At 38.8% G+C, this 26,669-nt stretch overlaps 1 protein-coding gene across 23 annotated transcripts in view; it reads left to right on the top strand.

The window, feature by feature from the left end:
- HMG20A (high mobility group 20A) overlaps positions 1 to 26,669 on the top strand; it is a 170,748-nt gene that overhangs the window by 18,218 nt on the left and 125,861 nt on the right. For 17 of the 23 annotated variants that reach the window (XM_065076237.1, XM_065076236.1, XM_065076232.1 and 14 more), the window contains 8 exons: positions 1,984 to 2,131; positions 3,496 to 3,711; positions 6,641 to 6,773; positions 7,120 to 7,151; positions 10,757 to 10,832; positions 11,704 to 11,919; positions 12,544 to 12,687; positions 15,004 to 17,759. In XM_065076237.1, the coding sequence (XP_064932309.1) occupies positions 1,984 to 2,131; positions 3,496 to 3,711; positions 6,641 to 6,773; positions 7,120 to 7,151; positions 10,757 to 10,832; positions 11,704 to 11,919; positions 12,544 to 12,680 (958 nt within the window). In that variant the 3' untranslated portion in view covers positions 12,681 to 12,687; positions 15,004 to 17,759. Of the gene's footprint in view, positions 1 to 1,983; positions 2,132 to 3,495; positions 3,712 to 6,640; positions 6,774 to 7,119; positions 7,152 to 10,756; positions 10,833 to 11,703; positions 11,920 to 12,543; positions 12,688 to 13,758; positions 13,870 to 15,003; positions 17,760 to 26,669 lie in introns of those variants that run through there. The other 6 variants (XR_010475284.1, XR_010475281.1, XR_010475280.1 and 3 more) reach the window with 2 other exon arrangements.

The raw sequence follows: 26,669 nt of genomic DNA, 5'->3' as shown, positions 1-26,669 counted from the left end.
AACAAAAATGAATGCTACAACGCTCCCTTGGCCTTGATAGAACATCACAGGACTCTATTTAGGAGAAACCAGGACTCTTGTGAAATGATGGGAAACTTTCCTTTAATATCTCTTAACTTTTAAAGTTTTGCTTCCTTAGGATCTCTCTTTAAGATAAATCTAGATAGCATGATGTGAGCAGAGAGGGAGGGCATATCTATTGGCTACAGTGGTCCCTACTAAATAAATTATTTCTATTAAAGATACACCATTCATCACTGATCTCTGAAAATCACTGAGAAAATCATGTCTTTGGTGTTTGTCAGACTCTCTGCTTTTACAGACTGAAACAGTGGCCTCTTTTAAAATCTCACCGACAAAAGAAGTTGTCTTTTAGGAATATGCAGGATTCTTCCTGTGTTTTGATACTTGAAGTTTCTTTTCTGTTTTGTAATGCCCCAAGCAATAAAATTCAGAATTTGCAGGTAAGGCCCCGTAAAGAGGAATACGGACATACTTGCTTCAAGTAGGTCTGAATTTACATATCTGGGACTTGAAACCTGCTGGTACCAAATGAGGTACATGTTCAAATTTGGTTTGTGTTTAAGAGGTATTAATGCGTTGAATGATCTTTTGTCAGCTTTTGCGGCAGATGGCTATGTTACATGGAAGTTTTCGCTCTATGTGTAGTTTAGAAAGCTTTTCTGCTGAGGGTAATGGATAGGAAAGCTGAAATGTTCTTCAAACTGTAACAGTGATTCTAAGAAACTGTATTGTTCCATTTTCTTTTTGATATACACCAAATATGATTAACTTACAGGACTGTGTATGCTTTGTTTCCTTTCTCCATCTCTAATTGTTAGTAATATGAACTCAATCTGATATCTGAAAGTCAGGCATGGATCTCTACAGCCCTTGTATCTTTACCAGTAATTATGCCACAATTGCTGATTGTAGTGAGTAATGAAAATATGCTGTTCTCTCTACTTAAAGTCACATTTTCCTGTAGGCATTCAGCTAACAATTTTATTAATATATCTCAGTTTTCTATAGCTGTATTCTACATTAACAGGAACAATTATTTTGAATATTTAAAATTTGGCATGCATGTAAGCAGCTGTAGATCTGAGTAAATGAACAAAGTAGACCTGAAGCATACACTGCTGTTATAGTAATTTTCATGAATGTAACTGGGCAAGGCGAAGGCATCTGTAGCCTGGCTCAAGAAGGGATTAGAATCTGAGAGGAGTCCCAAAATCTTTTATTAATTTGACCACTGAGTGCAGTGGTGAGAATGACAATGGGATTGTTGCTCCAAAATGGGTGCTCATTTCTCTCTGCCTACCTTCAGAAATATTTCTGCATGCTTGCTTGGTTTTTTTCTTGCCTCCAGACAGCTTGCCCTTTCTTGGAGTAAGGCTGATGGGTAAAGCTCTTACAGCAAAATTAAATAGTGGCTGTTCAGGAGCCTGTTGGGAGCTAGTCATGTTTGTGCCTAAAATGCCCACGTGTATCAACAGGAGATTATGTTGAATGAAGTTCAATCGAAAATCATATACAACCACAAACCTGTAAGTGTATTTGTGGATAAATATATTAAATGCATCCAGAAAGGTGTATATTGGTCAAAGATGAAACCATTCATTTCAGATTCCTTATGGTATTTTTAGGGAAGCGTAGATTCATGCTTTCTGATTTCTGATCTAAACGTTTACTTGCTTGACAGTTGTTTGTATAATCAAAAGCTTCAGTAAAAATGAAACAAAATAACACTTTAAAAGTCAAACTGTCTTTGAAAATCCATAGTAACTATGGTAGTTATAGCAGTTACTGGGATGAAACATCCAGTTCTTCAAAAATGATGCTTTAAAATCTTTTTTGTTCCTTAGTAGTGTAAGAACCGAATATATTTACAATGTTTTTGCACATTTAGAAGATGAGTGGGGAAGTGATTTAGTGATATGATGGTTTAATTTTTTCTTTGGCTTCTATGTGCTTTTTCAGATTAGCTCATTCTGAGAGTTCGTTCAGTGGCGGAACTTCACAGTCTGTGAATAACCCAGATTTGGTGGAGGATTTGTCACAGGTTCAGCAGCTGCAAAATGAGTCCTCTAATACTGCTGAAAACACTGAGCAGAAGCCTGAGGAGGAGGTGAGATGAAATAATAGTGACTTTCTCAATGAAGCAAAACTGTGGAGTTCTGTCATTTTATTTTGCCTTGCCCGTTCAGATTCTTTTGGATAGGATCACAAATTTTCATGCATGTGCCATTTTCATCTTTTGATTCTCTTGAGTTTTCTCTGTGTTGCACAGCTGCACACAGATGGCCAAGGAAAGCTGGTGGTCACAATGTAGAGAGAACAGCTCTAGCTTAGCCAGCATGGTCCGCAGGCTGGTGCTGCAGTCAGTCTTTTTTGAAGACTGAATGTTCAACTGCCACAACGTATTTTTCTCTCTTGTGAGTCAGTGGGACTATTGTACTCTCCTGGGAGTAACTAATGTCTTTGAAAGCATTATGCTTAATACTTTAAACTGTGCCTTGTTTACCATCCCACACTGATTTTTCAGTGACTAAATCATGAAAGATCTGAAGTTTGATGTGAAAGTAGTTTTGTTTTTGTTTTTGTTTTTTTTTGGTAGAGGCATTTGATATTCCTCCTTGTAGTTTGTCTTCAGCTGTGAGGTCCTTGTTTAAGGAAGGAGTAAAATTCCAGAAAGGAAACTAAAACGTGATGGCAGGAACATGTTGATTTGAGGAGAGATTAGAAGTACTGAAACAGTTGTATTTGTATAGCATAAGGAAATAGTGTTGTCCAGAGATTACTGTAGTAGTAGTATGAAGCGGAGAGGATACGAGTGGTAATTACGGCATTCCTGTGAACTCATAGTGTGCCACAGTTGTATCTTACAATGCTCCCTCCTTTAGAGTCTATTCTTCTCTCTATTGGAGGCGATTACTGAGAAAGCAAGCCTATAGAACAGATTAGAATAGAAAAGCTTATACACTGTCCTTTCACCCACGTTTTGGGCAGGGAATGCACAAAGGTGAAAGATTTGAAAGGGGAAAAACAATTGTTAACTAATGGAGAAAATCTCTTCAAACATGATATTCAGGCAAAAGACTGGAGGGGAAGGGTATGTGAGGGTGAGAATAACTTAAAACCAAAAAAACCTGAAAACCAAACACACAAAAAAATACTTGCCATTATATTAGCTAGGATGATAATTTAATGGGTTATCAGTCCTCATGGTTTTACAATTGGAAGTTGATGCAAATGTTATTTTCTTTTCCCTGTGGACTAGGAGGTGCTGCAAACAGCTTTTCACAATGAGGCTTGTTTGGCTTTGCTTAGAGGAAAGTCAGGGTTGCTCTACAGTAAGATTTGAAACTTATGTCTGTGGAGAGGTTGTACTGCAGCAACGTACTCCTGGTGAAAATGTATGAGTATTTATTCCTTCCAGGGTTGGTAACTCTTTTCCTTCAATCTGAATTTTCTTCCGTTTTCATTTTGCAGCAGCAAAGAACTAAACGAGGAGGCTGGGCCAAAGGGAGAAAGAGGAAGAAACCCCTTAGGGACACAAATGCCCCCAAATCCCCCCTCACAGGGTATGTGCGATTCATGAACGAGCGTAGGGAACAGCTTCGAGCGAAGAGGCCTGAAGTCCCTTTCCCAGAGATCACCAGGATGCTGGGCAATGAATGGAGTAAACTGCCTCCTGAGGAGAAACGGGTATTGTTAAACTCCCTTTCCTTGTTGGATTATGATTACTGTTAAATAGGAATATTTTTCTTTAGTGAGTAAGTTAACATAGGCTTTTGATGAAAGTTGTGTTTAGGAATATATTTCAAAATAAGGGACACAGGTCCTCCAGAGTTCAAATAACAAACCCTGGTAGACCCATAGCATCTTATCCAGGTGTGACTAGAGGAGGACTGTGTCCTCTAGATGGTACAAGAATATATTCAGAGCATGGGAGAATGCTCTAGTGAGACTTCCCATGGTTTATGCAATCCATCTGTATGTAGCTCTGTGTGTAACTCAGATACAGCTGAAACCTACCAGTTTCCAAGGCCAAAGCCTTGGAAAGATTTTGTACTTCTGTTTATTTTACAAACTCATTGATCTCTTTGCTTCAGGACACCAGATGTTTATATACAAGCAGAACCAAAAGGACAGGTTGCTGGAGGGAGGTGGTTAACCTGAATAAACTTTTAGACAATGTTTTAAAGAATTGCTAGGCCTAGAAAGAAAATTGAGATGTATGATAAACAGGACAGTGAGAGTTACATATTCTAGTTTCTACACACGTTACCTCAGGAAAAGTGTGGGGTTTTCTTTTTCCACCTTTCAGTCAGCGTGAGATATTTTCTAATTGAGACTACTGTGGCCTTCTGCACTGTCTAATACATGAATGAGGACCAAGGCAATGTTTGGTCTGGTTCTTTAATTCCTGCTGAAGTGGACCTTGATGTTGTTAATGAGTGTCTTGCCATCCATCATCCATCTTACCTTATTACCTGTTGGAGATTACAGCAAAGCAGTAGTTAAATCACAGTGCAGCTTGATATTATTATGCGACTTCATCGGGACAGCTAAGCTTTTGAAAATACTTTAAGGACAAAACAATACTAAGAAGTCTATGATGGCTGGATGAAAAATGGGGTGATGCAAAAAACAAGAGTTCCTTTTGTTGCTTTTTGCTAAGCTTGTAGAATACAAGTTGTACAGAGATATAAAAAGGTGCATAGGCATAGTGTGTTAACTGTAATGGAAAATGTGTGTCAAGGTAAAACAGTTGATTTGGTAACACATCTGTGGTGAGAATGATGATGCTGTTGTCTGGGAGAGGAGGAAAGAAATTTTTCTGCCCCTCTACCCCTTGCCCTTAACATATTCTTATAATGACTGAGACAGATTTTTTTTTAACCTAGGAAAAAGGACATGGAGTTCAAATCTCTCTTCTTTGTGCTGCTTTTTCATTCTTCAGAGAATCTGTCCTTTTTTGAGTAAAGCTGTGAGTCTCTAACCTATAGCGTGTCAGGGAAAGAAGGCAGCTGAGCACTTCCATCACGTCAGTTTCTCCTGCCCTGTTTTATTAAGGCAGTGAAGGCCACTTCTTTGTCAGAATACATCTCTCTAAAATGATGGCCCAAAATTCTTGTTGAAGCTGACTCAGCTTGGCTTTGGTTGGCTAACAATTACGAAGTCATTCTCCTGAAGCAAGCAGTGGAGTCACAGTATATTACTGCTCTGCAGGTTGGTGTCCCATAATCCAGCAATATTAGCAAATTAGCTGTCTGATGTCAAAGTTGAGGGGAAAGTCTCACACTTCACCTGTTCCAGCCCTGTAGTCTTGCTACTTCCCTTTGTATAATATTTAGTAAGCTTAAGGACAGGTCAGCTGAGCTGGCTGGACTGACCAATAGTGAGTCTCTCCCAGAGATAGACCATTACTATAGTCATAAAGCAAACACCCTAATAATAATTCATTTTGCTATTCCCCTGTGTGGGGAAATATCTAATGAGATGTATAGGTCTGCAATAGAAAACGTAGAGCATCTTCTTACAAGTAGCACTGCAGAGCTCACTCCTACTGATCTGAAACACAGGGTAAGGAGGAAGAACTTGCGCTGTTTTTAGCTCAGCTACTGCAGCCTTTCAACAGCACGTTGCTGGAGACGGCAAAGGAGAATTAATGTCCTAGGGAGGAATGCAATGTCCAAATCAATGCAAACCCAGCATCACCAAAGTTGTGCCCCAATCTGGAATGTTAAGTGTTCTCAGCAGGGTCAAAACAATGTTTCAGGTGCATGGGATTTATAAGTTATTATGTGTATTGTCACGCTAACTTAGAAGACCAGGTCACTAAGGTCCAGTCTGATTTATTACTTATTTCCATTTAATTTTCAACTCATCGAGGGAAAGAGTTCGAAAGCCAACTTTTTTTCTTGAAAGGATTACATTGAGTGTTTTGACTGCTCCTTAAATGGTTATCACTTCTCCTTAAGAATTCTCCAGTTAAACTCATTCTGTAATGCAGATGTATGAAATATCTTCAGGCTAGAAAAAAAATTAATTCTTTTAACCTAAATGGAGATAGATTAAACTGATATTACCTTCTAGGCTCTTTTATCTTTATGTTACTTTTTTCCAATAGGCATTGTGTTTTGTTCATTTTTCAGATGGACAAAGTGTGTGATTGTACAGTGGTAGTGCTTTATTTGTCTGTGGGGCATGAAAGCAAGAGTGTATGGGAATCCCGCTGTTACAGATCCAAACCTTAAAACATGGTGTTCTTGTTTGGTGGCATTTAATCCCAGCCACAGAAGGGCAGTTCTTAAGTATTTGTTCTACGATGTGTAGGTAATATTCAGTTAAGTAGCTCAGTGGCATGTTCCTTCTAGGTGTAATAAAAAAGAGTTAACAGAACAGTGATTGGAATAAAAAGAAAAAAAGTGAGCAAAGGGAGCCTCAGAAAACAGTTATTTTATCCAGAGATCTTATGTCTCTGCATCTCTCATAGATTCTCATTGTTTCTTCACTCCTTTCCTGTTTGCATAGGTGAAATGGATCAGCACTTCATCTGACAAGTTGTTTTTCTTCCCTTCCTCCTGAAGGGGAGGAAACTCCCTGAAACTCTTGGACTTTTTTGTTTCAGCGATACCTTGATGAAGCAGACAGAGATAAGGAGCGTTATATGCGGGAGCTGGAGCAGTATCAGAAGACAGAAGCCTACAAAGTCTTTAGCAGGAAAGCACAGGACAGGCAAAAAGGCAAATCACACAGACAAGGTATTGAATGGGACAAAAATATGTACCCTGCTAGTCATGTAGCCTGATACTCATTTAAAGGCTTGTTAAGAAGTGAATGTGTTCTTTCTATGGCATTTAACATCAGCTGTGTGTAAAGTGATTAGATTTTTGTAAATTTAACTGTATATAGATTGTATTGGAGGATGTGTGTTAAAAGCATCAAAGTTACACACAGCTTCTTTGTGACTTATCAGGAAGGCTGCACAAGTTTTCTCTTTATAACTGTGGTGAATTATGGTTGTGTAACTGCTCTAATTCTTTGGTTCTTGATTTCTTGAATCTTTTGTATTCTGGGGAAATATCTTGTTTGTGTTTTCTTTTTCAGATGGAGCAAGACAGCCAGCCCATGATCATGAGGTAAACCTCTTCATTCTACCCTTACATCAGTGAGTAGATTTTCAGATGATGAAAGTTTCTAGTGAAGTCAGTGAAAACCAGTTTATGCCACTTGAAGACCCTAATCAGAGGTTTAGAGTATGAATTCTTCTGTTGTGATTTTTGATCCAAAGTTAGAAACAACTGAGTATTCTCATGCTAACATTAGTATGATGAAAACTAATTTTAGTAAGTCTTTGGCAGATACAAGTGATCTAAGATAAAGTGAGAGTGTAGGGTACATTTAAAACACAGATTTGTTTTGTAATGTTAAATAAATACATGCAAGTCAGTATAATTGAGCCTCTGAGTATCTGGTGTGTTAGAGGGTCAACTTGCAAAATTTTTACTTTGAAATTTTTCAAAGCAGAGAATTTTATTTATTATTTGGTAAGTAAACATCTAGGTAAAACTTACAAATATCTCGAGATACAGATAAACGTTCCAAGTTAGCACTGTTAGGTTGCTGGTTTGAGGTACTGATTTTCTGCGGTAACACAAATGCTTGTGGCATCCTTGAGAAGAAAATGTGTAAAGCGACCAAATCTTTGGGAGATCTTTCTTAAACCTCAGCCCACTTTGAATATGGAAATGTTGGAAAAGGGTGATAATATCTGGACATAAGTTGCCTATGCTGTAGTTGAAGAGACATATCACAAATCTCGTGCATCCAGCTGGCTGTAGTATCTCTTCCCTTGAAGTACTGAAACTTTCTCTCTGCAGTTGTATTACCTAAGGCCACAGAGCTGTCATGGTTACCAATAAGTTGCAAACAAAGCAATGAAAAATCTTGTTTATGCTTAGCCTCTTCACTTGTAAGCAGTAGGCCTTCATGAAATATCTGTTTTGCTTTGTGAGTTTTTTTGCCTTGGGAAAGCATTCAAGTTGCTTTTTAATGTGTTCATTACATAGTGACAAGGCTGTGAACTGCTGAGAGGCAGCTACTGGTCTTGTCTACGGAAAATATGTTTCACTTCCAGGAAAATGCTTTGGTAGCATGTTTTTGGTGTGTCTTTTTATTAACACTTGAAGGAAGGACTTGCAATAAGATCAGTCTTCAGAAGTACATGGTCCCCAGGATTTCTCATTCTATAGGTGCTGAATCTAAGTTTAGCTTTAATTGTACAAAACCAGATTACTGAAGGCTTCAAGTTCTAGTTTGTGGTGTTTACATAACCTTTAAATTATACAGCTGGCAAGCTACAAATTCAGAGTCTTACCGCTCATCCTTTGAACTCAAGCTATCATTACTGAAATCTCACATCATAAATGCAGTTAAAAAGGAGTCCTCCATACCCTGTGGGGCTTTAAATCTTCATCAGATAGTTAGTACATAGTTGAGCTAGCAACATGTTAGGCAGGCATTCTCTTCTGAAAGCCTGTGCCTTTGACTGCTAAGCATTTTTCACCTTTGTATTATAAAATTCCACATGCTTATCACCTGATGTGCTTTCACATCTTTTCTGCAAGGGAGTCAAGTGCTGTAATCCTGCACAGGCAAGGAACAAGCAGAAAAGATTGATTGCTTTTAGAAGTATGTACTAGAGTTGTTATTGGAAACAAGACTAAAGCTTTTAGTTTTCTTGCTGCTTTCTCTTAGCCATCTGACTATTATTATTGTGTTTATGATTAATAGGTGTGGTCTGATTAAATTATTTCTTGAGAGAATATAAGAACAGAAGGTCAAGGAAACCTTTCCTTCTCCCCTCACTTCACTTAGATGTTTGTTATTTAGTTTCTGTGAATCAATGTAGACCTAATTTGAAGTATTGTATATAGAGGTGACCTCCAAAAAGTTTTGCAATGAACAGTTCAAATACTAATTATAATAAAAAATAATAAAAGGATTAGGCTTGGGAAGGTGAGATGATGTGATCAGGAATCCTAGCAACACTCTACTTGCGTCTTGCAGAGCTGGGAAGGTTTGTTCCCCTCTCTGTAGTCCTGCCTGTTTCTAGTGCATCCCCAGTTGATCCAGGCCAAGTGAGCTTTGAGCTCTTGCTCAGCAAATACAGAACTTTCCAGCTTTAATTCTACTAAACAATAAAACTCAGCTTATCTTTTACTTTAAAAACAATCAATTGACAGTCTCCTCAGGTAAAGACAGATCATCTGAATTTCCATCTAGTCTTGTCTATCCTGGTTGACTGCCAAATGGCATTCAGCTCACCCCATCTAGCTCCCTTATGTGGCAGACACCAATTTGATACTTGGAGCTCAAGTGCCAGAATTTCCTTATCAGCTCTTAAACATTTAGGTTTTCTGCTGGGCACCAAATCACATTTGACACTACATAATTTTGGAGCATGAATTTATGGTACATTATCAACTGCGGTATTTGAGAGGTTTGAAAAGCTTTTGTTCTCCGCAGAGATTATCTCATGTTTAATGTTGTTTCTATATTAAGTAACAGGTTGATTGTAGTTGCTGCAGTTGATCAAACCAAATTTGCATTGACTTTGTCGGTAGCAACGCGTGCTTTAAAGCAAGCATTAATTACCATTGATTTTGACTTGCAGAAATGGTGACTGAAATGTACTATAGTAGTTTTTTTTTCCTTGAGTCAAATTAGGTTTTTCAGGTTTTTGACTAAGTTATAGAGCACCTCCTGCTTTTTTTTTTTTTTTTTTTTTTTAAAGAAAGCCTGTTATAGTCACAAACCATAGATTTTAATAGCCTCAAGTTCACGTAGCTAAATTCACCAGCTTTATCAGAAATTAGGTGAAGAGATCTGTAAGTTGACAGGAGACCCTTGACTACAGCCTTTATGTTAAGATGTCCACCTTCTTTTGTGTCTTCAAGTGAAAACTTTTTGCAGTTTTTGCTTTTGCAGAATGCAGGAGAAAACAGTCCAGTTGCTTGAAACTCTCCTCACATGAATGCATACCTGCCATAGCGTGGGTGAACAGCTGCTTTCTAATGGCAAAATATGCCTATGCGTATTCACCTTTATCCTTCCAAGATACCACAGATTCTGTAAGCAGGTTTCCTCATAGATTCTTACAAATCATGTTTATATACTTTTCAATAGTGGCATCTAAATGTTTCAAAGAAAACATCTCTTCCAGTTTGGAACAGACATGCAGATTGGTACTGTGGGAAAAAGTTGCTTATTTTTCTCTTTTCTTTTTTTGCTTTGGTAGTGAAAGACAAAGAACCATGAAACTTACTGTGCATTTTGCTGACTTTATCCCCTGTTGGCTGATATTCCTGTATAGCCTATTTAAAAATGTGTCAGTTGGTTGATTATGGATTGTTTTCCAATGGAGAGTAAAAAGGAATTCAGATAGTTTTAAAACTAAGTGATTATATTGTGTAATGTCATTGGGGAAAAGGGTGTATTTTAATTTGTTGTATGATATTTCTTGATAATGCTATTTGGCCTTTATTAAATCCGTATCTTAAAATGCTGAGACCTACCCTTTGGTCTTTCTTGGTGGGAGCTGAAAGTATCTTCCATCCAGCTCTTTATCTGCCTCAGTTTTTGATCTTCCTTCTCTTTCTGTTTTCTTGATCAAAGCAATTTCATGAAGTCCTGAAAATGAACAGTATTTAGCTATAATACCTATTACTCTTTTCTTTTGTAGAAGGAAGCAGATACAAAGGAGAGATCTGTTTTTGATATTCCAATCTTCACAGAAGAGTTCCTGAATCATAGTAAAGGTAAGTTAAACTTTTGCAGGGCTCCCTCTTTGCTTTCCAAAGGTTTTGCCAGGTGCTGTCCAGCTGAAGAGCCCATGCACTTGTCCATCTCAGCTCAAGTAATGGCTTGAGTACAGTTGGTCAGTGCTCTAACATTACTTCTGTACAACCACAATGGCTGCAAAAGCAGTTTTTCCTGACTTTGTTTTCCACAACTGTCCTTTTTGGAGAATGTTTTTGATTTTAAAGTTCCACATGCTATTACTCCAGGCATTCTAAGCTGGATCCTGCTGTTCTTCAAAATTAACAAATATCTAAGATATAGCATGATGATGATTCAGGCTAGTTAGCAATATTTTATTTTTTTTTCCTCTGGGTATGTGGAAGATTCCACTGATGTATCTTCTCTTACTCTGTTTGGTTTTTGTAGCTGCATCTCCCAAGAGTTTAGGATTTTTTTGCCAGATGTCCCAGAGACTTTCTTGACTGAACAGACTTTAGATTCAGATACTTTTCCTGATGATCAATAGAAATGTATTTTTGTAACTGGTATCTTTTCTGCAGGCCTCTTGCCACCCCTGCTGTGCTGTGTCCTACTGAATGCATTTGGAAGTCTTGCAGTCTTCCTTCCTAATCAATTCCCCTATTCACTTCCATTCTGATACTTTGAATGTCTTCTAATTTGTCTATCTCTCTAGAAATTAAGTCTATTTAAGTACTACTGTAGGCACTATTAGCACTCCGTTATATGATGCTTTTTAATCTATAAACCAGAACTGCACCATTTGTAATCATCAGCTGAGCACTCTAGAACATTCTGCTTCATTACCTATCAATCATAGTTCTGTTTTCTATAATGTTTTACTACATGGGAATGGCTTGATATTCACAGCACGTGAAGCTGAGCTGCGGCAGCTGCGTAAATCCAACATGGAGTTTGAAGAGAGAAATGCTGCTCTGCAGAAACACGTTGAGAGTATGCGTACAGCAGTGGAGAAATTGGAGGTAGATGTGATACAGGAGCGTAGCCGCAACACGGTGCTGCAACAGCATCTAGAGACCTTGCGCCAAGCCCTCACAACCAGCTTTGCTGGAGTTCCACTACCAGGTAAGACACTTTTTTTGCTTGTGACTGCCTGACACGTTAAATGTAACTTGTGATGTTTGTACAATGAATGTACAGCATGTGGCCTGCTGTTGTAGTTCTATGATCTTGGCTGTTTCTGAGCTTTTGTTGTGTTAGGTATTGAAATCCTAAAATGAGTGCAGGGCAAGGTTCAGTGTCAGTGCTTTATTTCAACATGTCTTTTTTCTTATTACTCTCGCTCTTCTTTTCCTAATAAAGTGAGACACATATTCAGTCCTTGCTCTCCTTCATTTGTTTTGTGAAAGTGTTACTAAATAAAAAAGACAGGACCTGCAAGTTCCTTGATTAAAAGGAAGGTTGCATCTGTATTGTCAGATGCCAGGGAATCCGCTTAGATACTATAAATGCCCATCTGAATAACTTTGTTATAATCAACTGTGAGACCCAAATCAAAGAAAACCATGCTTCATTAGTCCTGATATCCTTGGAACTACTCACTTTGTGGAGTTAGGAGGACATTGTTTTACAGAATCTGTCACAAGAGGCTACATGTTGGCACAAGTTGCCCTTCGCATAGTCTTAACTTTTTAGAATAGCTGTGGTTGTCTAAATATTATGTAATTCATTTTACTATGTTAACTATAGGTAGCGGCGAAACACCCACGATGGAAACTATTGATTCTTACATGAATAGACTGCACAGTATTATTATGGCAAACCCACAGGAGAACGAGAACCTTATAGCCACAGTCAGAGATGTGGTAAACAGACTTGAACGCTAGTGACGGGGTAAGTGCTTGCTCCTGGCCTGCTTCTGTTTGGCATCTACTCTGTACCTCTGGCACTTGTTCTGACACTGATTCTTGTGCTGATCACTGTATTGTACAATCAAAAGAGTTTTCTTCCTCAAAGCCACAGGAGCATGTTGACTTGATGAAAGTCAAATGGATTTAAAAACATCCAGCAGCATTAAAGGGTTCTGAAATTCCCCTTAGTTCCAAGATCTTTTGTATAAAGACATAAATAGCTGTTTGTCCTGTTATTAATTGTATTTGTGCAAGGTAAGAATACTGACAGAATGGTGTAAAAAACAAAACAAAAAACAACTATTATTTGCCTTTTAGTTACAGGGTGCCTAATTTATAATAAGGTTCCTAAAGTGAAGTAAATATGAAAAGTTCTGTATTAATGAGGGTATCTGATGATCACAGAAGTTTATTTGTCTCAAGAGGTTACAAGTGAACTCATCTCTGTTATAAACTGAAAATACCCTACAACTACCTGCTCTGTAGCACCTGTAGTCAAGCTCTTCCGATTATGAAGGTTTACATGCAAGTGAAGCCCTCGTGTGTAGTTCAGGCTCTATGTAGCATTTGCTGAGGCTTTAATGATCATGTGGCTTATGCACCGATTATTGCTGAGTTCGTAGTTCTCTACTTTTGCTTCTGTTTAACAGCTTAGAAAACTGTAATAAGGAACCAGGTAAAAAACAAAACAAAACAAACCAACAAAGAAATACCAGTCTTTCTGCATTACTGTGCTGCTTTGCATTTCCCACACCACTTATTCCCCTGCTTCCCCCATGATGCGCAGCACCAGCCAGCCATTAGGAGTTTGCCTACTTCTGTTTTAATTATGTAGGTACCTGGATTCTTTAGGCATTTATTATGTAGAGACCTACTGTACATGTCTTGAATAATGTTTAGAAATGCAAATAAAGCTGCGTTGTGCCATCTGCAAATAACCAGACAGGGCTTTTCATCCTTTCTGATCCTGACCTTTTGTGATACTGTGTAGAACAGTTAATTACACATTCCCCATTATAGTGTGGCTTAAGCTAAAAGATCATTGTCCTTCCAGAGGGTAGCCAGATGGAACGGACTATAGTTCTAAGAGATGACGGAGCTCCCAGCAGAATAAAGAAGTGCCTTTACTGCTGCTATTTATGAAGGGAACAGCTTGTCGATCCAGGTCTGGGATTTTTCAGTAGCTCATCAACCTCCTCATTTTCATATACTGTTTTCAATTAGCACTCTTAAGCTCGGAAAGAGAATCAGGGGATGGGGAGGTTTTACAGAATGTGTGAGAGGAAAAGCAGTTTCTCGTCAATCAGTTATTAGAAGGGCATGCCAGGCCCTGAAACAGATATCTGTCCTGTAAGCACCTTGCCAGAAAAATCATTTCAAAGCTACTAAAATCTAGACTTTGGTTCTCATGTCAGGCAGATTCTTATTTCCTAAATGACAGACAGTTTCGGTGTTCCTAAAAATGCAAATATCTTTTTCTTGGATAAACTGTAATTGGTTTGGAAAAAAACAAATAATTCTTGCTTTAGAATTTTTCCTTCTACTTTATAGTTGAAAAATTGGACTCCATTCCATTCTACCCTGGCCTATCATTTCCCTCCCTTCAGCAGCAAAGCAGTACAAGGCAGTTAAATGTAATTAATAATCACCTAGTTTCATTATATAGATATGTACATGTGACTAGATGTAAGTCATTCATAGGACTCTTAATTACACTGACATTCAGCTGGCAATGATTATATTTTTTGAAAGTCTTAGAAAGGAGGAGGGATTGGGCTTTATTTGGTGTAAACCTAGGGAAAAAGTAGGGCTTCCCTAGAAAAGAGGAAAGCTTTGCATAGAAAGATTCAGCTGGCATCTGATGAACTGTATCAGCAGACTGTCATTGTCCCTTTATTAACACGCATATGAAGTATATTCTCCTAAATGTAATCTCTGTCAACCAAATGGTCTGTTTGAGCTTGATGCATTACAAATCAACTTCATAGAAAAGTCCGTTTAGTATGATACTCTTGAAAACCACTGTGCTTCACAGACCTGAAGTGGGTTTTAGTGGCTCAGTACATTGTAAAGAGAACTTCTTTGTGCACACAGTATGTGGGGAGAAGATGAAATTTTTAATTATTAAGCACTCTGTATGGAAACAGGAATTTGATTACAGTTCTGTCTCTGTAGGCTTATTTGCTAGACTTATTAATATTGTGCTTTCAGATAAACCATCCGAAAAATAATGTCACGGTGCCTATTTAATCCTGGCAGATGTAGTCTTCTAACACTTATTTCTCTGTTTCGTCTGCAGGTCTCGTGACCCAGGGATGCTTTACAAAATTTTTTTTGGCCAGTGTGGAATAAGAAGCCATGAGGGAAAAACTAGGGGTGGGAGGCAGAACTGCAGGTTTGTCCTGGCCCCTGCCGTTGTGGTTTGTCAGTGAGACAAACAGATCAATGCATTAAAAGGTCTTAAGAAGCCACGGACACCGCCCACTAAACATTTGGAACTGTCCTCTGTGTAAACACTTAAGAGCATGCAACTTTTGTGCAATCTTCAGTTTCTTACTGATTTTGCTGGGTGTAAGGGTGCATACGTTTTGTGGACTGGCTGCCTATGGAGATGAAATCTCGCAGTTTGTGAAATGAAGTCGGCCTACGTGCTGTAGTAATAGTGTTGATGTGTTATATTGCTTACTGTCTTAGTGTCCTTTATTTTGTTTTCATGTTTATCTTGTGGGATTACCTTTTTCCACTTTAGTTTTCTTCTTTTGATCTTGTTTTCTGATGCTTGCAGTACTGGATAGCAGTGCCTGTGTTCTCTGCTATTACAGGCAGTCTTCCTTGGTGTACTGTCTTGTCCTACCCTGCCTGCGATGTTTATAGAAGCTTTTCCTCAGCAGAATCCTGTTTTTTGTGTTAGCCTGTAACTTCTACAATGCGAGTGTGCTCCCTGCTAGAGACTGGCTGTGGTTGGTGCTTTGTGACTTGATTCTAAGACAGATCTCCTCTCTCCCCCCTCTCTTCAAGCACCTCTCTTGCACATAGCATCCTACTATTCTGTGAAGATCTCTTGTTACTTCTTGAAAATATTTGGTGGAATATTTTACTCATTTTACTACTGCAAAGTAGTAAGTGGTAATCAAGACAGGACGTGAAATGTTAGTTCTTTGCAGGGAAAATGGGAATCTCCATTTTAGACTGAAAACATAAAGCTTGCCCATCCTCTTAGTATGTTGCTTGGCCTGATTTAATGTTACTGCCTGTTTTTTGAGAGAATAATCTCATGGTGAGAGTGGTATTCTACAAAAAGAGAAATGGGCAGGGGGACTGCATTTTTTTTCCTGCTCTCCTGAAATGGCAGTGCTGGGAAGCAATATGCCTGGAAGCAGCGCATGTGTTTTCACATGAACTATTAGAGCAGGGAAGCTTATTAGCGGCTAGGTACCTACAGCAGCCCACAGAATTCTACGTTACAGCCTGTAAGTGCCTTCACCTTTTGTATGTAGCCTGTGGAGCCTATGGCATTCAGCATATTATGCTCCAGTGTGACCTAAATGGCCTTGCACTCGCATCAAGTAGAACTCTGCATGCTTGAGTCTGTAATCTTGCTGAGCTATGCTGTACCTCCTGTCAAAGATGAAGGCACCTACTGTCTGCACAAACACAAATCATTTGCTGCCCCTTGTCAAATTGTTCATTCAGACTTTGGCTGAGCACTTGTTGGACATTTCTGGGGCTTTATGCTATTTTTCCACATGACAATGTCCTTGATCCTCCTTAAGAAATCTTTAAGATTTCCCTGTTATGAATTGGAGATTGTTTTTGTTACTGGAATGCATTGAAGTCAGCATCACTCTAATGTATCTGTAATGCAAGTATTTGAAGATAAAAAGCAGTTTCTTCTTTTCCCACACATGGACTTCATGCTTGCTTGAAGCCATCTCCAGATCAACACCTTGTATGTCAGGTCTCTGCTTAGTCATGGGTTTATTGCTGTAGCCAAGCAGCAGGGTTTTCCATGTAAATTCAAGTCTTCCTTTAGGGAGGAAACTGCTTTCTGTTGTCTTCGGTCTCATTTTCAAGACTTCACAAAAAGGAACCTCGATTTACTACATTGACCTCCATTTTCCTCAGCGTGGATGAGGCCAGCTGATGTTGGCATGAACTTTTTTAGTGGATTCTATAACGAATACTGTGCAGGGAAAAAAATCCTGCAGGTTAATCATGTCTCCAGAAGAAGCACCGATATTTTAATCTCCTGCGTGTATCTTGTGTTTTAGAATTGAAATTTGACATTTATTGAAGTGGCCAAAATGCAGTACATAGCCAAAAGTTGATTTACAAAATTTTGAAGTTCAGTCTGTGGCATATTACTTAAGACCTGGAGCTGTATCCCACAAAGACTTCAGAAATCATGATGTGATATGGTAGTAGGATGCAATTCCAGACAGTGACATATCCATGCTGTAAATAAGGTTTGGTGGCTGCAGGCTGCCCCTGCCTAAGTAAATTCAATGCAACTATCAGCTCGTGGCACACTGCTAATGCAACATGCTGTTGAGTAGCATGCAAGCGTGATGGGATAAGAAATCTAAGACTATATTGTTAGCTAGGGGCTGGCAAATCTTTTTTATACAAGGAATGCAGGGAGGCATCTGGGGAAAGAATAAGTTCTTGCTTACCGATGATGTGACAGATGATGTTTTGTCTCATTAAGAAGCTTCTTATTTACATTGATTAACCCTATAAAAATGGATTTTGTCTCTCCAGTGTTTTCTGAGTGTCACTTCAGTTTACATTTTTCAGTGTTGGCTGATAAAGACATAAGAAATGAAGATGGTGTCAAAGAGAAGAACGGGATTAAATGCTGTTGTCACTTAGAGAAATGTTAAGAGAAATATATGAAAACAGAACCCATTTGCTGGATTAATGTGTTTGGAATTGTTGAGATGCCAAGTTTTCTGTACCATGTTTTTGTAATTAAAGTTCAGAGTTCCTTTGTTTTTTTTAAGAAGTTGATGTGCTTGGTTGACACTTGCTTCATTAAAATTGTTCGACATTGAATCCTTTCTGATTCAATTTTAACTGCATTTTCATGAAAGAACCATCACTAGCATTGTTCCTTTGTCTGAGGGATTTTGTCAACTTCACATTAAGCTTTGAAAGGAAATAATATGCCCCTTCCACCTCTCCATCCTAAGCGTATCTCCCTCTGAAAAAGCTAAGTGAAGTGATTATTATTTATAGTGATGAAAGCTTCAGATATCTTTGGTTATAGCTAATTGTTATCAGGGCCCTTCTTGTCATCTTTGTTCCACAACTTTAAAAATGTCTTTAATCTCTTTCCCTCAGCACTTCTTTGACATCCTTGTCTTCCTTTGTCCTCCCTAATTTCCCACCATCATATTTATTTTCTATTGCTATAAGAACCTTCTGTATCATACCTGTTTCCCCCTGCTTGGTTTTCTTTTTCTCTACTAGTTTTTTATTATGTATCTTCTGCTTACTGACTATGGAACCAAACTGTAGCCTTTGGGTGTAGGTCGCCTATGGAGGAGTTTGGGCAGCGTCTGCCCGCACTGGTGCTCTTTCTGAGGTCACAGTGCTGTAAGAAACAATGTCTTTATATTACTTTTGTGGTCACATCTCATTATTTTGATTGCCAAATTAATGCCTGTTCTTTCTGTATAACAGCAGGCTTTGTTCAGATACTATCTGCTCTCTGGGACATACTGCACATTTAGATTTACGATGCTTTGGGGAATTTGTAAAACACCAGTTACGAACAGATTAAGATATAAAAAAGTAGAAGGAATATAGGGAAACCTATAGGAGAATAGCTGCTGTGTGACACTGGGAGGGTCAAGATAAAAGCAAAGTGTACAGACCTGAAGTTAAAAAAAAAATAAGAGCAAAGCAGCAATAAATTGGTGATAAGACAAAGATCTAGTTCCCTTTCTAACCTCTGGGGCTGTACATGGCATCGGGATCTGATGGTGGTCAATCATACTCAATCAAAGACAATGTAATGCAGTGTGGTATCCCTACTGTTTTTTTTTCTGTTTAGTACCCCCTGTTTGCTCTGCTGCTGGTCGTTTGGATTGATGATTAATAATTATTTAGGAGAGGTTAGAGGGATTTGAGGGCTTTGGGTTCTTCTGAGAAGAAAAGATCAATTCTTCTTTCCTTGGGCAGATTCCTGCTGGTAATGTATTTGGAGTCTGAAATTAAGTCTTTTTAAAATCTTTTGTTTCAATTCAGTTGTATCATTCAGAGTCGAAAGTACACTCAGGCCTATCCTCTACTTCTACTATAGAATTTTTCTGCTTGTGAACCAGGAGTGTTTTTGTTGCTTCTTTCTTCCTCATTTCTCGTAGTAATGAAGGTTTTTGTGACTTTTTAAACTTCTTTTAGTATACTCATGGTTTACCATCTAAATTGCAAAATCTCTGGATTTTGTATATATTGTACCATTTGGGTATAGGGTAGGGTATCCACATCCATTATGTAATACAAGGACTAACATTTATATAAACTGATTTATGGGTTGTTTCAATAAACCTGTAACTCTTATGCTGTGGGTTTTTGGTTTTTATCATGGTTTGCGTATCTGAAGATATAAAAATTGGAGTTAGTGAAGGTTTGAAGCTTAAGTCTGCATTATTACTGGCATATAGAGGCCTGTGCAATACAAGTGTTTGAGTAGTCGTACCAAAGTAATGCCGAACACCTACAGCTAGGGCATTTCTAAGCACAATTTTGGAGGGCAGCAAGAGGAAAAGGTGGCTGTACAAATCGTACTAGACATGATAATGCATGGCTTCTTATTGTAAAATTTTTCAACTTAGAGAAACACTAGAGGGGTGTGTCTTTGTGTCCAGGTTTGTGTCATCAGAAATTAAGCCCCCATTCTCTTCTACACTTATATGCAAATAGTTCACTGATATTGGAAACTGTTCTGTGTAGCAAAACTTCTGTCCTAGCTTGCAGGTTTTAGGGGAAGAGAACATACTCTTTTTAACATAATAAATAGTACAGTGGGATTCTGGAGGGGTCTGCCAAGTGCTCCAGCAGTTCATAATAGTACCATGGGACAAAATATTTTAAAAGGAAAGTTGTTTTGCATTAGGGATTGTGGAAATACAAAACTCTCAAGAAAGTTTAAGTATCAGTACGTTTGCTAATTCGTTAGGCAGGTTGCTTGTAGCATGTGGAAAGGAAAGTTTTGATTGAAGATCTGGGAAGCTCTCTGGCTTTATTAAACAGAAAACCTTGATTCTTCTGCTGATAACTGGAAAAGGTTCCGGCTGATCACAAATGCTACTGTTCATAGAGTATAAGCTGTAGGAAAAGTAAGTAAAAAGAATTGTGAAGAACATAAGCAGGATACTCTTCCAGACTTACTAACATGCATATGTCTAATTTGAATATTCTAAGCATAAATATTTAAGCAGGTTGTTAGAATTCGTTCCTTATATGCATATCTGCTTGGACCCAGCAACAGGGTTCTTTGCGGTGCTGATTTACCCTGGACCCATAGCTGGCCTTGCGCTTATGCTAGTACAGCATGGTTGAAAACATCATCTTGTTGATATTAAGTCATAATTGTGTATACGTTACTGAATTGATGCAAGTTATTCTGAGACAGAAGAGGATTCTAAGATCCTCTGCTTTCTCTTTTCCTGTTGGTGAAATGGTTCATCTCCTAAAGCTGTTAAACACTACTGTTCACAGGTTTGTAGCTCTGCTCGCTCATGCTCTGGACGATGAAGGGCGTTCCTGCTTTTCCCCTAAAAGTATGTCTGTGCATGAAGTCCATGTGGTCTTTTTGTTTATAAACTTGGATTTTAAATACATATGTATAAAGAGTTCTGCTTTTTCAAATCCTTGGCTGCTAGATATCCATCTGACTTCCCTAAATTCAGGTGAAGAATGATACATCCACCCAATACCGAGCTGTCAGAGAAACGGAAAGAGGTCTAGTTTTCAATCTGGAGTAATAATACCATGGGATTTCTATTTCTATCTTGTATGGGCAGCTTGAGTTTTATTAAATCTCTTCCAGTGTTAGTCAAGAGAGAATTCCCTCATCTAATTTATTTGAAATAATACTGCTTAAACCCAGGACACTTGCAGAGAAATCCCAAGCTGAAATTTTAGGCCTATAAACATACTGTTTCAACCCCTCACCCTTCAAAATGGATGTTAACAACTGTATTAGTATTTTGTTTCTTCTCAGAGGAAGTTTCTTTTCCTCTATGGTGCTTCGAATTCCTGCCTAGGTTCTTGTTTCTTTAGTATTGGAGGAAGAGCAGTAAACTGTTTGGACTGGGGGAAGAGATGCAGTAAGTGGATCAGAAGTGAGAGTCAGCAGGAGAGTGACAAGCTCTAGAAAGTTAATCTGGAAATGACTGTGGCTATTTTAGCATGAATGCTATACAGAGCTATACATATGCTCTGAAACAGCACTACGTGTCGTCTTTTCCTTGTAAGTATGAATTGTGGAGGGTGTTGACATTGTCCTCAGAACTTTTCAGTTCTTTCAAAACACAGTAGTAGAGCATCTGCTCTTTCAGAAGAAATGGAGCTGTATGCTGGTGTGTCGTTTTCAGGTATATGCTATGAACTTCATATGCAGCAGGGAAGTATCATTTTTCTTCTGTTTGCGTTTACATATGTCAGGGCCACTCTTTAATGCTAGTAGAGTCAAATTCTGCTTACAATCCTTTTTTTTCTGATAAAGGTATGAATTACATTCTACCCTCACTCCATTTAAAAAAACCTGTTAAACTTTGTAGGATAAGGGCAGCAGGAATAAGAGGATACGGGAATCTAATTTGCATTTATTTTTTGCATTGATGTTCACCTACTCATTTACTGCTAGTGCAGAAGTAGTGGAGCTTTTAGCCTCAGTAAGTTTGGATTGTGACCTGCAAATTCCATACGCTCTTGAAGTGCTTTTGAGCAGAAAAAGTAGCAAATGCAAAAATGGTATTCCAGCTGCAACCTCGTTTCAGGACTTCACAGTTATGTGATAAATGTGCGTTTCCAGATGTCTGAAGTATCTATCCACCTAAGGAAAAGAACCCATTTTCTACTGGGGGAAGCAGTGCCCTCTAATGATAAATCTTGGTATCTCAAAACGAGAGTGGAAAAGCCTGTTAGTGGGAGCCGGAGTAGGAGAGCTGCTGCATGTGGAAACTTAATTCCCTGGTTTGTTTTTTTTATTGCGTGTGTGTTTTTAAAAAATATTTCTTTGTTTCAGGCAGATACAGTCTCCTTTTCCTACCGATCTTTGAGGGCTGGTTAGGCTGGAAGTGGTACAGCAAGCGTTCTTGTTTTACAAGGAAATGCTGGTATGGCAAATAAAACATGAACTCAGTTTGCATGTCTATGAAGTTGTTGTGACAGCAAGGAATGGTCATGGTAAAGGTTTCTAGTTGGTTGAAGCTGATTCTGTGTGTTGACTGATATGTAAAATCAGCACAGCTGACTTCTTCTCTAGCTTCCTAACTCGTAGGAGCTGTGAATACATAAATCCATGTAGAGGGAGCTTGCAACTGTTGGTATTTATGTAGCACTGTCTTTGCAGAGCTGGTTTTCATTTTGGGAGCCTGCACCAGCTTCACGCTCAAACAGCACTGCCAGCTTGCTGGAGCATGTACAGCATGGTGGAAGCTGCTTCTCACTATCGTCTTACTCCAGCCGAGAGCATCCTTGCCCAACTGTGAGCTTCACTAATTCATCAAATTGGTAGAAAATTACTTAGCTTTTTTCTTACTGAAAGTTTTCTGTGTTTTATGAATCAGCCGAGCTTGTGTCGAGCTCTGGTAAGCACTAAGGTTCGCACAAAGTAAGCAGAGGGCCAGAGAGAAAGGAGAAGCAGGCACTCCTTTCTGGAGGTATCTTCCTTGCGTTTTGGCTCACTGTTTTGTGAAACTGTAGGCTGAAATGATGTGGGAGCACAGAGTGTAGAAAACCATCCCCTTCTCAGCATCTACAGTTGTCAGTAAATACACAACAATCTAAATCTAACTCCTGACTTCATGCTGTTGACCTTATCTGTTTGTTTTCCTGTCCTTCCTTTCTTTCCCTCTCTTGCCCTCTTCCTGTGTGCTAAACTGTTTCAGCTTAAAACCAGCTAAAATTGACTAAGTGAAACTGGAAATAAGTGTTTTAAATTATCTTCTGTGAAATGGGAGCAACAAATCAACCCAGCAACAGTGCCATTCTCTCTGGTACCAGTTTCAAGGCCAGATACTGACTAAACAAACTGAAAGTTTAAAATCAAGACTGCTCAGTCTGGGGAGGAAGGGGGCGAGGGGCAAGATCATGTTACTGATAAAAGAAAATACACAAAATAACAAATTCCTAGCTTTTTCCCCTGGGGTATGCGTTCAGCTGTACGAAGAATGTTTATGGAAAAATACGTTGTGCTGTTCAAGCGTGCTCCAAATAACGTATCCTTTTTTACCTTGTAGGAATTCTTCCTAATGGAATTCACTCCCAAGCATCTTAGGCTTTTTTTTTTCCTTAGACCATAAGTCAGTAGAACTGATGTATATTACCCATGGGCCAGTTTGTACAGGGGTAGCTTAATCTGGGCACGTCCGTACCTTGAATTGAAAGTCTGTTGTATTTAATGGGGTGTTAACTCAGTTTATTCTCTGGGATTTGTGCAGTAATTTTATTGCCTGCAAAAGGAGCAATTTGAAGCCAGATGAAGTGTAGGTATTCTCTGTCACATACCTGCTGAGCTTGGCAATGATGCCTGGACATGCTTGCCTTGTTCTGGTGTTCATATTTTCTCATTGTGTCTCTTCCATCTCTTTTTCTGGTAGTCCTGCTTTGAGTTTGTGGGTTATCTCCCTTCTTTGAGGAAGTGCATCTATGTGTACTGCATGTGGTGTCTTTCCAAATCTACTATCCCATCTTGGATCAGTGCAGTTCTTTGATTTGTGCAGGTTTTCATGGGCATAACCACAGGCAAGATTTGGTCTCTGCATCTTCCTCAATATATCTGAACTCTGACTTAATCCTTGTTACTTCTCACTTTCAATCCTGGCCTCTCCTATGACTCTTCACTGCTGGAGTTTGCTCTTTGGCTTGCATGGATTTATTAATTTGGTACTTTCCCCATCTCTCTGAATCCTTTTGATGTTATATAAACTTCATTTTTCCATATAAGTGACTGTAGAAGGATTTCCTAGATCCTCCTTAAGAAGTGACTGTTATACAGCTGCAATTTTACTTTGGTACCGACCAGCAATACTGAGTGTCACGTGGAATTTCATGGACGATTGTTGTCTAAGCATTCAGTTTTTAGTTGAACTATGCTGTAGAGTACCATCTACCAAGGCTTGTCACACTGTTTTTGTTTTTGCTATCTTCTTTTGTCCTGATTCAGTCCTGTACAAGAAAAGATGTGTCAAATATTCTTGGCAGTGCAGACAAGTGTAAGAATAACGGTGGATTCTGAAGGCAGTTTTTACTAAGAAGGCTCTTTGGTAGTTGACTTCAGTGATATTGTAGCAGAATCTACAGTGAATTACAGCCCAAGACAATGATAACGTTAAAGAAATGGGTTCCTCTAATGCTGAAGCACCAGCAGAACAAAGAGGGAGGGAAAATCAAAGCCAAAGAACAAAAATCAATTTAAAGTTCACTGACTGTGCAGTGTGACAGACTTTTAAAAAGGCTTTTCTCAGACGCAGCTGTTCTGTGGGGGAGAATGGTGTAGACCAGCATCCATGCCTTCAATACAAAGCTGAATTGTTCAGTCCTCTTACACAGGTGGTCTCACAACCTCCTCGTGATGAGAGGGCAGACAACAGTTTCATGAACATTAAAAACCATTTGGGCGTTGCTAAATTACTAGGCAGTATATGTTTAATGTGAGACACACAATGTCACCTGTGCTGAACTAGCCTGAATACATTATGTGGTGTTTATGCTGGTTATAGAGGATAGACAGCAGTAACTTCATCAGAAACACTCTGGGAGCACACCTGTACCCTGAACTAACATGAAGTATCAGGTTTGTTTGTCTCAGTCCAGTTTGCTTTCTTGGGGTTTTGATATCTTTGATCTAGTAGTAGATACTTCACAACTAGATCAATAGTTTTGTGGAGCTGAAGCTTCAGAGGAAAAGTTTGGGCCTCCTTGGCATTAATGAAAATATAGTCACTGTATTTGCTGTAGCCAGGATTTCATCTGCAGTCTTCAGCAATTATATGTGTGGTTATGGATTCTCAATCTGTAGGGAAGCTGAAACTGGCTCTGCAGCTTTTCTGAGGCTCATCCAGTATCTCCAATCCTGCAATACCGCTTCACAGAGGAATCTGCATGGGGTTTCTCCTAAGAAAAATCAAAGAGGAACTCCTGCAATGCCATACAAGACTGAAAAAGCATACATTTCTTCAGCTAAAATAGCAATGCTCTTTCACATATAATGGGGTCACTGTTTCTCTGCTGAGTTTCTCATATCATTGATACTTAGCAGCTGGGTTCCAATTTGGTGATGAAATATCAGCCCTTTAAAATCCTAGCAATGAGAGAGTTTCAAATCGAAAAAATGTCAGTCCTGTCAGTTAAAGAAACACTTTTGTTACTTTCTGTCACTTCTGCTACTTTTTTAATGATAGGAACTCTGAATTTGATTCTGAAGTTCTCTAGTAGTAAATTCCCAAATCCAGTATTTCATGGTCCAGGGCCACTGCTTTCTCACGTTGCAGGAGATCTGCGGAGTGGAAGGTGTCCTCAGGGTGAGGTGGGAGGGCTGAGCCTGGATCCAGATAATCTGGATTCCGTTCCCAGGCTCCGAGACAGGCTTTCTGTGTGTGACAGATACTATTTCTGTCTCGTGGTCTGGTCAACGCACTAGCAAAAGATACTCGGATACTTCAGTGATGGGGATGATAAAAAAATTGATGTAGACAGTTGGGCATGTCATTTGTTTTTCTCTGCCTCAGTTCTTCGTTGTGCAAATGAAAAGAGTAAACATTATCTGTTTAGACTGAGAGCTGCCTGAAAAAGGGGTTATGTTTTAGCCTGTGTGTCAGCAGTACCCAGGAAATACCACTGTGATCTGAATAGGAATCTGTAGGGATTATTCTCTTAAATCGTCTACCTGCGATGATAGTTTTGGATATGTTTAAGAGGATTAGAGCTTGGAAATAGTAATTTCTTGTTGGCTTTTTTGTTATTATTTAGGGTAGCCATGCAATAACTTTTTTTCTGTTTGAGATGTGCTGCCTAACATAGTACAAATATTGCAGTGGAATCTTATTTTCATTATTCTTTCTCAAGTTCTGGCCTTTCAGAACGCAAGCAGTAATGAAATCTATACAAGGAGGTGGCAAAGGTCTTGTGTAGTCTTCTGAAAACAGTCCTTTTTTGTTTGCATGGCACAGTAGTCAGAAAATGCATCAGGAACGTACAGTGGATAAAAGAGAATGAATGGCATGACTGAGTGCAGGAACCAGAAACAACCTTTTGATTGGGCTTGTTCACCTAGCCAGAAATTATCAATGTAATGAAAGTATGAGGATTTTTTTTGTTTTTAATAACTTTTAGGTGTAAAGGTGTAGTCTGCCTGGACATATATACACATCAAAATACTTAATTTTGGTGTGGATGCATTAATAAAATGAAATGATCTGATATTAAAATCAGTATCTATGCAGTCCTATATAATTTAAGTGTATCCGTTTAGAAAGTGATTTTTAGCATACTAATGAGCCCTGTCTGGGTTATTGTCTATGGAGACTGCATAGTAAATAGTAGTATTACAGAAAATTTATCAGGGTCCTAAATTCTTCACAATCTATATCTCCTCACTGGGCTACATAGCCTCTTCTGAATTTCAGTCTTGCTCCTCACTCAGGTCAGGGTGAAGTGCGTTTCCACTGCTTTTTTAGAGATTTAGAACAAACGGCAGGGTCTTATGGGGAGGTATGAAGGAGACCGAGTGCT

This window comes from Columba livia, chromosome 11 (genome assembly GCF_036013475.1).
Source record: "Columba livia isolate bColLiv1 breed racing homer chromosome 11, bColLiv1.pat.W.v2, whole genome shotgun sequence".
Lineage (NCBI taxonomy): Eukaryota > Metazoa > Chordata > Aves > Columbiformes > Columbidae > Columba > Columba livia.
Note: the sequence above shows the minus strand (reverse complement) of the source record. Positions and strands in the feature narration are given on the sequence as shown.